The 14,387-nt window shown below is 42.6% G+C and overlaps 1 protein-coding gene across 1 annotated transcript in view; it reads right to left on the reverse strand.

The window, feature by feature from the left end:
* LOC101116755 (craniofacial development protein 1) overlaps positions 1 to 14,387 on the reverse strand; it is a 99,098-nt gene that overhangs the window by 69,787 nt on the left and 14,924 nt on the right. Inside the window, exon 5 of the mRNA XM_004014911.6 lies at positions 10,258 to 10,377. Coding sequence (XP_004014960.1) covers positions 10,258 to 10,377 — 120 coding nt within the window. The remainder of the gene's footprint in view (positions 1 to 10,257; positions 10,378 to 14,387) is intronic.

Below are 14,387 nucleotides of genomic sequence, written 5' to 3' on the forward strand. Positions count from 1 at the left end.
AAATCAATAAATTCATGTTATAACCAAAATATTTCCACTTCATCCCTATAGCATCACAACTCTCTCCTTAAATGAAGGCCTCCATGTATCTTTTCCAAATCAATTTCCTATTATCGCACCAACTGAACTTCACAAGAGTCATAACTTCAGCTACCTACCCTTTCTATGCTTCCCTACACTCCAAGAAGCACTCAAAGCATCTTCCTTCCCTATTTCACACTAAGAGAAATTTGGCACAATCAAGGGTATAGGAATACAGAAAAATAAAAAATTTAAATTTTATAACACATATAGGTATCTGGCTCTTAGACTTGTTGCTGCTTTAACTCAAGGGAAAAGGCAAAGTTTTTAAAAAGGAGGTTGCTCTGTGGAATAAAGCAACTCCTTGATAGGACTTTCTAAGATCACTAGAAGTTGTTCAACTCTGGGCAACCTGTAAAACCAAAGGGACATTTCCTAGAGGCACAGTATTTGTTGTGAGCATTCAATCCCATCCTAGTGACTACAAAGGAAAAATGTCCTTGCTTTGCAGCTTTTCTATGTTTGGGTTCTCATTCAGATGCATGAATTACTTGATCCAAATGTCAGAAAGTCTCCCCGAAAAGTGAAGGGTGGGGTGAAAGGAATATCATTAATCTCTCCAGTCATAATTCTTTCAGTTAGTAGCCTGACCTGGAACAATCTCTTCAAATCAAGAATGTGCATGAGATGAGATGACCTGTAATAAATTCAAAATATTCCAAGTAGTCATGGGGAAATCTTAAAAGAATTGTTTAATTTCAATTTCAAATCCACTTACCCTATACCTGCAACAACTGTAGAGTATACCTAAAATAAAATTTAAGAATAAGCTAAAACCAAATGAAGCAGAATATAAGCATCCATTGAAGAACATGTAGGTGAAAGTCTGTACAGGGTTTTCTTGCCCCAACAAAAAGCAGCATTCTGGAGCTGGTAAGTAAAGTAACAGCAGTACCAGTGAGGCTGATAGAATCAATCATTTCCTCTTAAAAGCTGTTTCTAGATAGTCTTATTCTGGAAGAAATGGTTGCAAGAAGAAATGACCTTAAAACAAGCCAAACAAGGATATCTCCTACTTGGGTCCCCTGGAAGCTTTCCGCAGTGTAAGATGCAGACCTCAGCAGGAGTCCACTGCTGCTGCTGTTCAGTCGCCAAGCCGTGTCCGACTCTCTGCGGCCCCATGGACTGCGGCACGCCAGACTTCCTTGTCCTTCACGACCTCCTGGAGCTTGCTCAAACTCATGTCCATTGAGTCAGCGATGTCATCCAACCATCTCGTCCTCTGTCGCCCCCTTCTCCTCTTGCCCTCCATCTTTTCCAGCATCAATCAGCCTCTTTTCCAATGAGTAGGCTCTTTACATCAGGTAGTCCTGAAGTATTGGAGCTTCAGCATCAGTCCTTCCAATGAATATTCAGGGTTGATATCCTTTAGGATTGACTGGTTTGATTTCCTTGCTGTCCAACGGCCTCTTAAGAGGCTTCTCCAGTATCACAATTTGAAAGCATCAATTCTTCAGTGTTCAGCCTTCTTTATGGTCCAACTGTCACATCCCATCCATACATGACTACTGGAAAAAGCACAGCCATGACCATCCAGACCTTTGTCGGCAAAGTGGTGTCTTTGCTTTCTAAACAAAGCTGGAACTCATTTTTAAAATGTGCTAGCTCCTTCAATTTCATGAGATAAGGCTGAGATTAAAATATAATACAGGAAACCCGACTAGTCATGGTTAATGAGGAAAAGGCTTACAAAGGAAACGGGATTAAATAGTCATCTCACTTCCTTCAAAAATAACAAAACACAAAATAGCTTTAAAGGGTCCTTCATCAGTTATAAAGCTGAAGAGATACTTTTAACAAAAAAGGTTCAATTGAAAATAAGGAGTGGTTGTAAGGCACAGTGGCTGGAGTTCAGGTTTTGGTCTCACGTAGAACTAGACTGGAATCCAGGCTTCACCATCCATCCACTATGTACTTTTAACAAATTAAGAGCACCTCCCTGAGTTTCAGTTTCCTGATCTGTGAAATGGGCACAAAGTTAGCACCTATCTCTTGAAGTGTCCATGGGGAGTAAATGAAATAATAAATGTACATTTAGGACTGTGTCTTAAGTCTGGTAAACTATCAATAAACACAAACTACTTATTCTTTTAAAGCAGATAAACGTTTAACCTACAATCTGAGAAGGCAGTAAATCTGATACTTAATCTAGAGAACGAGTTGGTTCCAAAAGGTAACTGACTTGACCATTAAGGGGGAACACGGGGCTCAAGCATGTGACTACAGGAACCAGGCAGGCAGCAACACTGAGGAGCGTGAACGGGAATGGGCACAACCCGTCGGCTCTGCTCCAGTTCCTTCCTGCTGTCAGCAAAGAGCGGGGGCAGGGGCACAACCTGCTTCTGAAGAAAAGCCAATAATCCAAGGTGTTGTGCCAACTCTCCTGATTTTTAAATGCTGGTCAAATAAAACATCCAAGGACAGATCTGATTCATCAGCTGTCAGTTTGTGAATGTCTACCCTGGAGGAGTCTCAAACTGGAAAGTGAAGGACCCCAGCTCCCTAAAACAGTATGCCACAAAGGGGACACTACTGGCATTTTGGGAAAGAAAATTCTCTGCATAAACTGTCCTAAGCACTGCAGGATATTCAGTACCCCTGAACCCCACCCACTGAGTACCGATGGTCTCAAGTCACGTGGCACCAAAATCTCTCTCTCACCACACGCTCCTGAACACCCTCTAATGGCAGAACCACATCCACCAAGAGCGACGAATTCATATCCAAGCGTGAAGTCATGAGCATCTATTTACAAACAGCAATAAAACAAGGGCAGGGCCAGCCCTGAGTCAGCTGAAGTAAAATCCCAAATTATCATCCAACAGGAAATCTCACTAAGTAGAAAGCTTAGAGCTGGCTGTGGGAACAAACCAAAAGTCTTAACCTCTCTCCTTACGTCCAACATGAACTATGACAAAAGGAAATTGCCTTATTTTTTATCTGGCCATTTCTTTTATAATGTTATTGGACATTACAGCTTTCCACCAGTCTCTTTTTCCTACAGCAGAGCTTATAGAACTACACATGCTTTAAAAGAAATCACGGTCAAAGGAACCTCTTGGTAACACGTGAATTCTCCTCTTATGGCTCCTTGTCCTATCCAAAGCTGTGTCCAACTTACCACATGACCCAGAAATCTCATGCCCAGGTTCATACACATATCCCTACAAAAACTCGTACATGAATGTGTGTGTGCGCTCAGTCACTCAGTCGTGTCTGACTCTGTGTGACCCCAGGGACTGTAGCCCACCAGGCTCCTCTGTCCATGGGGATTCTCCAGGCAAGAATACTGGAGTGAGTTGCCATGCCCTCCTCCAGGGGATCTTCCCAACCCAGGGACCAAACCCAGGTCTCCTGCACATGAATGTTTAGAGAAGGATTATTTGTAATAGTCAAAAACAGCAAACAATCCTGTGTCCATCAACTAATGAATGAATAAACAAAAAGAGATACAGTCATACGAAGGAATATTATTCAGCCATAAAAAGGAATGAAGTACAGACACAAGAATGGGCCTGAAAAACATTACGCTAGGGACTTCCCTCGTGGCCCAGTGGTTAAGACTCCGAGCTCCCAAAGCAGGGGGCACGGGTTCCATCCCTGGTTAGGGAACTAAGATCCCACAGGCTACAGAGTGCAGCCAAAAAAAAAAACAAAACACATCACGCTAGTCAAAGAAGCCAGACACAAACCAAGAAATGCTGTATGATTCCATTTATATGAAATGTCCAAACAGGCAAATCTAGACAAAGAGATGGATTAGTGGTTTCCTGGTGGTGGGGAAGAGAGAGGTGTATAAAAATGGAGACAGACAGCATTTTGGGGGAAGTGCTGCACAATGCTGAATACACTAAAAACTAAAAATGGCATAACTTAATTGGTAAATAAATACAGTTCAATATAGCTATTTTTAAAAAGAGATGAGGTACATCCAATTTTAAACTATTAAGCTAATACTATTTGTTCTCTTAAAAACGAATATGAAAGACATCACAGGTCATGTCTAGAATGCCCATTTTCTTCAAATGATCTTAATTATAATAATTATATACAAATTAGAAATGTTAATAAAATATTTATAAATATATAAAGATTATAAGTATATAATTAATTGTATGCTGCTAAGTCGCTTCAGTCGTGTCCGACTCTGTGTGATCCCATAGACGGCAGCCTACCAGGCTCCCTCGTCCCTGGGATTCTCCAGGCAAGAACACTGGAGTGGGTTGCCATCTCCTTCTCCAGTGCACGAAAGTGAAAAGTGAAAATGAAGTCGCTCAGCCATGTATGACTCTTAGCGACACCATGGACTGCAGCCTACCAGGCTCTTCCGCCCATGGGATTTTCCAGGCAAGAGTACTGGAGTGGGTTGCCATTGCCTTCTCCAATTAACTGTATAATTATATAATTATGATTATAATTAATTATAATAATTACTAGTAAGCACTTACTTATGATATTTATTCTTTTGAAACAAGCTGATTCTCTTCTTCTGGGAAGGGTCCTTCTCTGGCATTCAGTAACCTCATCATGTATAACTACTCACAAGCCCACAGGTGCGTGCCACCTGATCAGGCATTTCACAAGAGCATCAAACCTGGAGGTGAAGTCAGATTTTTGAGGTAGCCTGTCTTATCTTTTGCTACTGATATAAATATATTTTTTGTGAATAATTCGGAGGTCCTTTCTTCACTGTCAGGCAAAAAACTTGGAATATAATTTTATCTAGCTTTGAGATGGTCCTCTCAATGGAGAAGGCAATGGCAACCCACTCCAGTACTCTTGCCTGGAAAATCCCATGGATGGAGGAGCCTGGTAGGCTACAGTCCATGGGGTCGCGAATAGTCAGACACGACTGAGCGACTTCACTTTCACTTTTCACTTTCATGCACTGGAGAAGGAAATGGCAACCCACTCCAGTGTTCTTGCCTGGAGAATCCCAGGGACAGGGGAGCCTGGTGGGCTGCCGTCTATGGGGTCGCACAGAGTCGGACACGACTGAAGTGACTTAGCAGCAGCAGCAGCAGCAGTAGCTTTGAGATGCTCCTCTCAATGTGACTGTAACACTTTAAAAGTAAAATGGCCTAAAAAAATAAATCAACATACATCAGAAGTCTGACTGATCAATAATGAGATTCAGATCAAAAATTAAAAACTTTTCCAACCCAGTGCTGTGGCTATGTTTGATTTTTATTGCTTGAAGTAAAATGCTCAATGATCTCTATCAAAAGACTATATATTGAAACTTAAAAGTCAACAAGGTTTTATTAACTCAAGTCCAAAGAGTTTGGGAGAGATCAACGGCTCAGACAGACCCTGCTGTATGAAGTGAAGGTCCTGGGGATGGATGGCTCAAATACACTCAGTGCCAACAGGTCTTCAACCAGCAGTGTGACACTGTGAGGAATCCTCTCTCTTCTATTTTTGGGGCAAACAGTGCTAACCTGATACCACCCAGGATGATGTCTGAGACTCAACAATGAAGCCTTTTTTTTTTCCCTCAACAGATCGAGATGACAACACAAAATTACACAGGAAAATGATGTCTTGAACCCTTATGTTTTACTGGTTTAGATCATTTTCAGTCTATAAAGAGGAATCTAAAACAGTAAGCCCTTAATCAAACAAGTTAACGGCTCTGGCTGGGATCATAAACTTGAATGGGACTAATGGTTGCCCACTGTTGGAATCGAGTAAGTAGTAAATGCTGGGTTGAAGACAAGCAGTGAATGTACCGGCCAAACACCCACAAACACTGACAGAAGCTGGATTCAACTGGTCACCAGGGCTGGAGGGACGTGGAGGGTGAGAAGTGGATCGAGCACTTAGAGTAACAGGACTCGGAGAATCCAGACACGGCAGGAGGAGCGTGGTGCTTCTTCTACCAACTGCAGAGTTAACTGTCATCTCTGATTCCTGCCTCCAGTGAAAACTGGATGTTTGGTTTACTCTATCCCCAAAGTATAAACTTCAGATTTTTTAAGCCAAAGCAGTGTACTATTTTAAACATGTGGAGGAAATGCATTTTCAGTTACAAATGTTTGCTCCTGTGATTCTAGCAAAGGATGTGGGACAGGATGTTTTACTCTCCTGCTCTGGTTTTCCTGTATTGCTTAAATCTGTTTAGAGAAGAGAAAAATAAACAAACAATGTGTTTCTCCTGGGCAACCTCTATTAACTGAAACAATTCCAACATTGAAAAAAAATTTTACTGCGTTAAATAAATTTCACTTAATAAATCTGGTTATCTCCTGTAGACTCTTCTGCAGACTTTCCACACCATGTGTGTGCAGCCTGCAGCACATACTGATGTCTGCACTGATAAAATGTTGCTAGACACCTCAGATCAGCTGAATTCCTTTTGACCCTGTCTTTTCCCAAGCACAACGACCACTGCGGACATTTTTGAGATAAACCTCAGAAAAATTATCATGTCAACTTTGAAGGTCATCTTCTGGATTTATTGAGACATTCAAAGTCAATGTATCATTAATGAAATGTGTCCCTGTTTTCATGTACAAACTGTGAGGACTTTTTTACTCAGTCAGACATATCCTTGTAATCTTGTTATGTTTCACTACAGCTTTCAAAGAAGCTCAGGTTCCACTTTACCCCTTTACGAAGGAGTGAGTTCATTAACCTGCTAAAGGATACGTCACCGGCTGACCCATCTGGAGGCCCCTGCGTCCGTCTCCACACTGCTCCTTGCCCCAAATGCTGTCCCGTATGGGTGTATCGACAACAGACTCTCTGCTTGGTCCAATCTTAGTCAGGCTCCTTTGAAACCTCTTCTCCATGAGGTCTCAAACTTGGCCCCCCTCCTTGTTGGGCTTGCAGAGCTCAATTTTAGCAAGAATCCTGCTAAATCAGGTTAAACAGAATCGCCCACCCGTGATAGCTGATCACGCTCAGTACTGAACAGTTTCCTCAGTTGCCACCTTTGACGTATAAGTCCTTGGCCTGCCTTCAATGAGAACCCTGTTGGGTCAGTGAGCCAGAACCCTCTCACCGCTGCTGTCGCCCTCGGCACTGGCCCATCCACAGACGCTCCTCCCAGCCCTCACCTGCTCCCTGGCCACAAACCCCAGCTCTTCGCTGCATGCAAAATCAAGCCTGAAAACTATAACGAGGCACACACGAGTCAGAACGGTCATCATTACAAAATCGACAAACAACAAATGCTGGAGAAAGCGTGGCGAAAAGGGAACCGCCTTGCACTGTTGGTAGGAATGTAAACTGATACAGCCACTACGGAGAACAGCAGAGCTTTCTGAAAAGACTAAAAACAGACCTACCATGTGACCCAGCAATCCCACCACTGAGCATACGCCCAGAGAAAACCATCATTCAGAAAGACACATGCACCCCAAGTGTTCACTGCGGCACTATTTACAATAGCCAGGATGTGGAAACGACCTGCACATCCGTCAACGGAGGAATGGATAAAGCAAACGGGGCACATCTGTACAATGGGACATTAATCAGGCAGAAAAAGAAAAGTGAAGCCGAGTCCCGTGTAGAGATGGCTACGGACCTAGAGACTGCCATACACAATGAAGCTAAGTCGGAAAAACAAATACCGTATATTAACACGTATGTGTGAAATCTGAAAAAATGGTATAGATGATTTTATTTACAAAGCACAGATAGAGACACAGATGCAGAGAACAAACATAGGGGATACCAAGGGGGTAAAGCGGGGGGAGAGGATGAACTGGGAGAATGGGACTGACCTATACACACTAAGACACTATGTATGAGACAGGTAATAATGAGAACCTGCTCTACCGCACCAGGCACTCTACTCAGAGCTCTGTGGAGACCTAAGTAGGCAGTAAACCCAAAAGAGGGGATACATGTATACGTACAACTTTGCTATACAGCAGAAATTAACACAACACTGTAAAGCAACTGAACTCCAAAAAAATTTTAAAAAATAAAAAGTTAAGCCTGATCTTTCTCCCCTACTGTGACAATTGTTAATACCTACTGTAATAATCCTGAATAAATCTTCCTTGCATTTTAACAAGTAGAGGATAATTTTTTCTTTCATGAGCCTCATTGGCCAATGGAGTCCCCAGCAGAGAAAGGATGGAGGGAGGAATGGGATATTTCGTTATTTATTCCCCTGGATGATCCATCACTCAAGCAAAGCTCTCAGCTCCTGACAGGAGGTCCTCCTTATCCTCACTGCCACAGGCTGCTCCCTGCCGCGCCCCTCAGGTCGAGGGGTGGTGATGGAGCCTCATTATTACTAATCCCAAGGATACCGCACTCTCACTATCTGTGCAGTCTTTCAGTACACTGTGAGTTCTTAAAATCTCCTAGAGGTGTCCCAATTTGAGGATGCCATCTGTTTCCTTCTGGTTCCCACTAAAACAGCAGATTTCTTATCTTTGAAAGGTTAGTAGCTCTTTCTAAGAAAGCAAGGCATGAATACAGAATACAGTCAGATTTTCATGACTGACTCAGTGACTTAAACAAGGTGACCTTGCCAAGATGCCACTTCTGCCTCCTCCGGTTATCTTTAGAACTATGGTAATAGTATTTTCTGAAACATGTTGTTTCCAAGTAGAATCTCAAGAAACACCCAAGGAAGCTAGAAATAAAAATTATGCTACTTGAAATTAACTATGCTAGAAACCTAAAGCAGAAGAAACTCTGACTTTATTTCCATCCAGCATTTAATCCACAGTAACATTCACAGTAACACTTTCAATAAATGCAAGAGGCATTGTTTAATAATACCAGATACAAGCCTGTTGACCCAGAGATAAGCCTGCAGAAGGCTGATTCTATATGTAGTCTAGCACAGTATTAGTTAAATACAGGTTGTAAGAGATTGTGAAATTGATTCAATGGGTTATAACATTCTTTCAAAAGACATATACTATACATAGGTCTCCCGCATTGCAGGCAGACGCTTTAACCTCTGAACCACCAGGGAAGCCCTAATAATCACATAATAGGCATAAAACAGAAGTCACCATACATATCTGTATTTATGGATAGACTAAGTCATAATGTGGGGCCTCCCTGGCGGCTCAGACGGTAAAGCACCTGCTTGCAATGAGGGAGACCTGGGTTCGATACCTGGGTTGCGAAGATTCCCTGGAGAAGGGAATGTAGAAGAGAACTCCACTCCAGTATTCTGGCCTGGAAAATTCCATGGACAGAGGAGACTGGCAGGCTACAGTCCATGGGGTTGCAAAGAGTTGGACACGACTAAACGACTTTCATTTCACCTAAGTCATAACGTAAGATGTTTTTCTTATTGTGAGTGGCAGTCAAAAAAGTCTGAAAGCCACTGGTCTGCAGAGAACCCCTCTCAGACAATATAATAACTAGAAAGCCAAAAGCATGCAGTTTCAGCTTAGAGCCTCCTATTTTTATCTCAGCCCTCGTAAAAAAAAAACACACACACACACAAAATAAAACTTTACCGTTTTAGGGGGAAAGGACGAAGCAAAAACTGAAAGGTCAGCAAATCAACTATAGGTGACTTGTTCCACCCTAAACATCTCAAGAAGAGAGAGCTCCACTCAGGAGTCAGAGGTGATCAGCGCTGTGATGGGAGTGAGTGGCCCATGTTCACTACTCTCGAGGCGAATGCCCTGACTCCTCCTACTTAACTGTCACCTTTACTTCTTACACGTAGATTAAGAAGAAAGAAATTTTTCCTTCTTCCACGGAAAGAATTCTAGTCTTCAGCTCAAAATAACTCATGTACTATGGAAAGTATGAAGGGAGAAAAACTGTTAAGTTCTTGACAATGTGCTAATAAAATTATCTGTAAGTCAGCCTTGACCTTTTTTTGTTCTTAGGAGATTCTTAGGAAGGAAGTATTCAACTCAAATCTTTATTACATGTTATGATGAACTGCTGATATTTACACTCAAAAACCATTTTTTAAATGTGAAGTCTACTCTATGTTCACCTCTGTGGCCAACACTGTAAACCAGGACTTTGCTCAGAGTCAAACAAGAAGCCTGCATCCTCCATTCTGCAAGTATTTTTCTCTGCATCCTCCATTTTGGCAGGTATTTCAGCAAAGACAGAAGAGCAGCATTCCTGCTCTCAGGAAAGGAGCCATGAGAGCTGCAGGTGAGGGCGCCCCTGTTGGGAAAACAGCTTCTCCCACGTGCCAGGTACACCTGGGCCTGAGACTAGGCGACTCACCCTGACCCGGCAGGAGGTGATGGCACTGCTGAAGGGACGTTAGACTGGGGCTTTTCTTTCTCATTTTGCTTGAAGAAGGATTTGGCTTCTTTAGATGTGGCATCCACTTCCTTAATCACCCTGTATCAAGGAAAGAGACACCAAGTTTACAAGCGGAAGAAAAGGGGAGAACAAAATCTAATAAAAAAGGCATAAAGAACCAAGGAAAAAAATCACTGGGCTTTCTGTAAGCTCTGGCTGCTGAGTGTTATGGTAAAAATTTACTTCAACAGTTCTAGACAGACATTAGCCCTTATTAATTAAAAAAAGGAAACAACAGCAGATGGAAATCTGATGTCTCTCACACCCCCTCCATTACTTTCTGTCACACGACCGTCACTCTGAATCAGAGCTCACGTGAGATCACCAAAGTGAGGACTGAAGGGCCTCCCACTGCACCTCACGCGCATATTAGTGCTCACGCTTAAGTCAAAGTGGGAACAGGGACGTGGAGTAATTGCGAGGAACACACTGGCATTATTTCAAGGAGAAAAGCAACAGTATAAACAATTGGGATAACCCTATAGAAGGCTCCTGTTCTGTTCCTAAAACAACCCAAAGATGAAACAAAATTCCTTAAAACTAGCTACATAGATAGTGATTTAGGAGTGAAAGTTACCCGATTGAGAACCCTGTCCAATTTCAAATCTAAGAAAACTGCCCTCAATAACACTGAGTCCTAAAGGATCAAATGAAGATATGAATTTGATGCCAGAAACTTCAGATAAAGACGGGAAATGCCTTATGTCTGCCTTGGGTTTCCCAAGCGAATACAAACGTCTGAGGAATTTTGTTTAACTGCAATCTGTCTGTCGGAGGGTCCAAGATTATGGGGTTATTTTGAGTGTTCAAACAGGTCATTCACAATAATGATAGACAAATCCTATATTCCAGATTTGCAAAGAACAGAAGTCCTTAGCTTTTCTTTTTCCTTCTAGGCTTCTTGGGACTAGAACCAAATTTTTATATTAAGAACTATCTTACTCTGGTACTATTTCACCATCACAGGTAGTACAAAATGAGAGTTTTACATTTAAGAATCTTTGGGATTTCCCTGGTGGTCCAGTGGCTAGGGTTCCATGCTCTCAATGCAAGGGGCTGAACGTTGATCCCTGGGCAGGGCACTGGATCCCACGTGCCACAGCTAAAAGATCTCACATCCTGCAACTGTGTGGATCACAACAAACTGTGGAAAATTATTAGATGGGAATACCAGATCACCTTACCTGTCTCCTGAGAAACCTGCATGCAGGCCAGGAAGCAACAGTTAGAACATGGAACAACAGATTGGTTCAAAACTGGGAAAGGAGTACATCAAGACTGTATACTGTCATCCTGCTTATTTAACTTATATGCAGAGTTTGTGTGTGTGCTCAGTTGCTCAGTCGTGTCTGACTCTTTGCAACCCACGTTGCCCGCCAGGCTACTCTATTCATGGGGATTCTCCAGGCAAGAATATTGGACTGGGCTGCCATGCCTTCCTCCAGGGGATCTTCCCAACCCAGGTATCAAACTCAGGTCTCCCACACTGGAGGTGGATCCTTACCGTCTGAGCCACCAGGGAAATGTGAAATTCACATTTCACCATGTGAAATGCCAGGCTGGATGAACCACAAGTGAGAATCAAGACTGCTGGGAGAAATATCAACAGTCTCAGTTATGCAGATGATACCACCCTAATGGGGGAAAATGAAGAGGAACTAAAGAGCCTCTTGATGAGGATGAAAGAGTACAGTGAAAAAGCTGGCTTGAAACTCAACATTAACAAAAGTAAGATCATGGTATCTGGTCCCATACCTTCATGGCAAATGGAAAGGGAAAAAGTGGAAACAATGGCAGATTTTATCTTCTTGGGCTCCAAAATCACTGCAGCCATGAAATAAAAAGATGCTTGTTTCTTGGAAAGAAAGCTATGACAAACCTGGACAACATATTAAAAAGCAAAGCCATCATTTTGCCAACAAAGATCCGTATAAGTGAGAGATATGGTTTTCCCAATAGTCATGTAGGGATGTGAGAGCTGGTCCATTAAGAAGGCTGAGCGCCAAAGAATTGCTGCTTTTGAACTGTGATACTGGAGAAGACTCTTGGACAGTCTCTTGGGACTGCAAGGAGATCAAACCAGTCAATCCAAAAGGAAGTCAACCATGAATATTCACTGGAAGGACTGATGCTGAACCTCTAAAACTTTAGCCACCTGATGCAAAGAGCTGACTCATTGGAAAAGACCCTGATGCTGGAAAAGATTGAAGGCAGGAGGAAAATTGGGGAACAGAGAATGAGATATTTAAATACCATCACCGACTCAATGGACATGAATACGAGCAAACTCCAGGTTAGAGTGGGGGACAGAGAACCATCGAGTGCTATAGTGCATGAGGTCTAAAAGAATCAGACTCAGTTTAGCAACTGAACAACAACTGCTGTCCTAAGAAAGTCTCTCCATAATATGTCAAGAGTCAAAAACAGAGGGAGAATCTATATGATAGATTAGACCATTATTCCCCAAATAAATACTCCTTCCCTGTTGACCAAGAAGATATTCCCCAAGCCCCACAGATGATGAGCTTGGATATATGACCTCAGTGGTCAATGAGATGTTAACTGATTTGAGAGGAAAAGAAGCTTTAAACGTACTTGTGCTTTTTTACTTGTCCCTTGAATTCCTCCCTTTAGCCATAATAATATACCTCAAGAAGCTGCTGGTCTAAGACAGCGGAAAGACACACGCTGCCAAAGTCGCAACCCAACCAGCAGCTTGGACATGAGCCTAGATGAACTGAACTCCAGATATCTAGAAACACATGTGTAACAACTAAACGGGTATTACTGTATACTACTTTTAGGGGGAACGGTCGGTAGCATTCCTGTACCAACAGCTAACACATTTACAATTCATGAGTAAGAACACTGATATCTAAGGAGCTAAGTTACTTGTTCTCATCTAGAGATTAAGCAGCAATGCTAGAGAGAATCTTTTAACTCTACTTTCCAAATATGGTTGCCATAAATTTCCCAGCTCCCATGCTGTCCAGAAACTGACACTACCCCAGTGAAAAGAGAGGGTATGTCTCCCCACTTGGAACTGAGCGGGCCTTTGTGGCTGCGTCAGCTTACGAGGTTCAGGGGAAAGGGCACTTCTAAGACTTGCTGAGAAAAGTGATACAGAGCTTCCAGGTGGCTGTCTCTCGGAATGCACCTCTAAAACCCCACGTTACCACATAAAAAGTCTGTCTGCCTTGAAGCCTCCATGCTGGAGAGAACACATGGGAATACCGCAGGGAGAGAGAGATATCTAAGGAGTCTGTTCCAGATCCCAAGTGTTTGAGTCTTCCTGGCCCAGACACCAGACAAGGAAGTAATTAAACCATCAAAATGGTCCCAGACCAGCCACTAAGCCCAACTGCAAGACAGGCTCTGCATGAGAGCCATCTAGCTGAGTCCAGCCACCCCATAATTAAGAGAGATTATGATAAAATAATGGTCTCAAGTGGCTAAGTTTTGGGGTGATTCCTTACACTACAATAGAAAAAAAACAAAATAAACTTTTGTCCAAACCTGAGAGTTGCAGAGTCCAAGAATACTGGCCTGGAAAGTTGCTTTAAATCTCCTTGCCCTGGGCAGGATCTGGGGAGACCTAAGATGGTTCATGAAGAGAAGTGGGATCTTTCACTTGGAAATGGTGGTCTGAACACATGCTCTACTTTCTATTTCCTACCAAAACCCTGCCAAATAGTGGTAATAAATTTACAAAAGCAGAACTACACAAGGATAAGAACAGGAATAATAAGAGAAAGATATCAATTAAACTTTTGAAGGTAGAAAGCAAACTTGGTCTGCTCTCTCAAGCTGTAGCCATGTGGAATGGCCAATAAACAAGCCATATCACCTACAAAGGTTCAGGAAACTGAGATACCAGGAACCTTTGAAGGTGGAGGAGAGGAGTGGGGTTAAAACCAACTGAATGTCTGTATCAGGAGCACCTAGGTCCCAGATTCCCTTCTCCACTGGGTACCACAGGCTACTGACCCCAACCAATCCAGCAGAATCCATTACTTGGCAGAAAGATGAGAAACCACCGAAGTTCTAGA

This window comes from Ovis aries, chromosome 14 (genome assembly GCF_016772045.2).
Source record: "Ovis aries strain OAR_USU_Benz2616 breed Rambouillet chromosome 14, ARS-UI_Ramb_v3.0, whole genome shotgun sequence".
NCBI classification, from domain to species: domain Eukaryota; kingdom Metazoa; phylum Chordata; class Mammalia; order Artiodactyla; family Bovidae; genus Ovis; species Ovis aries.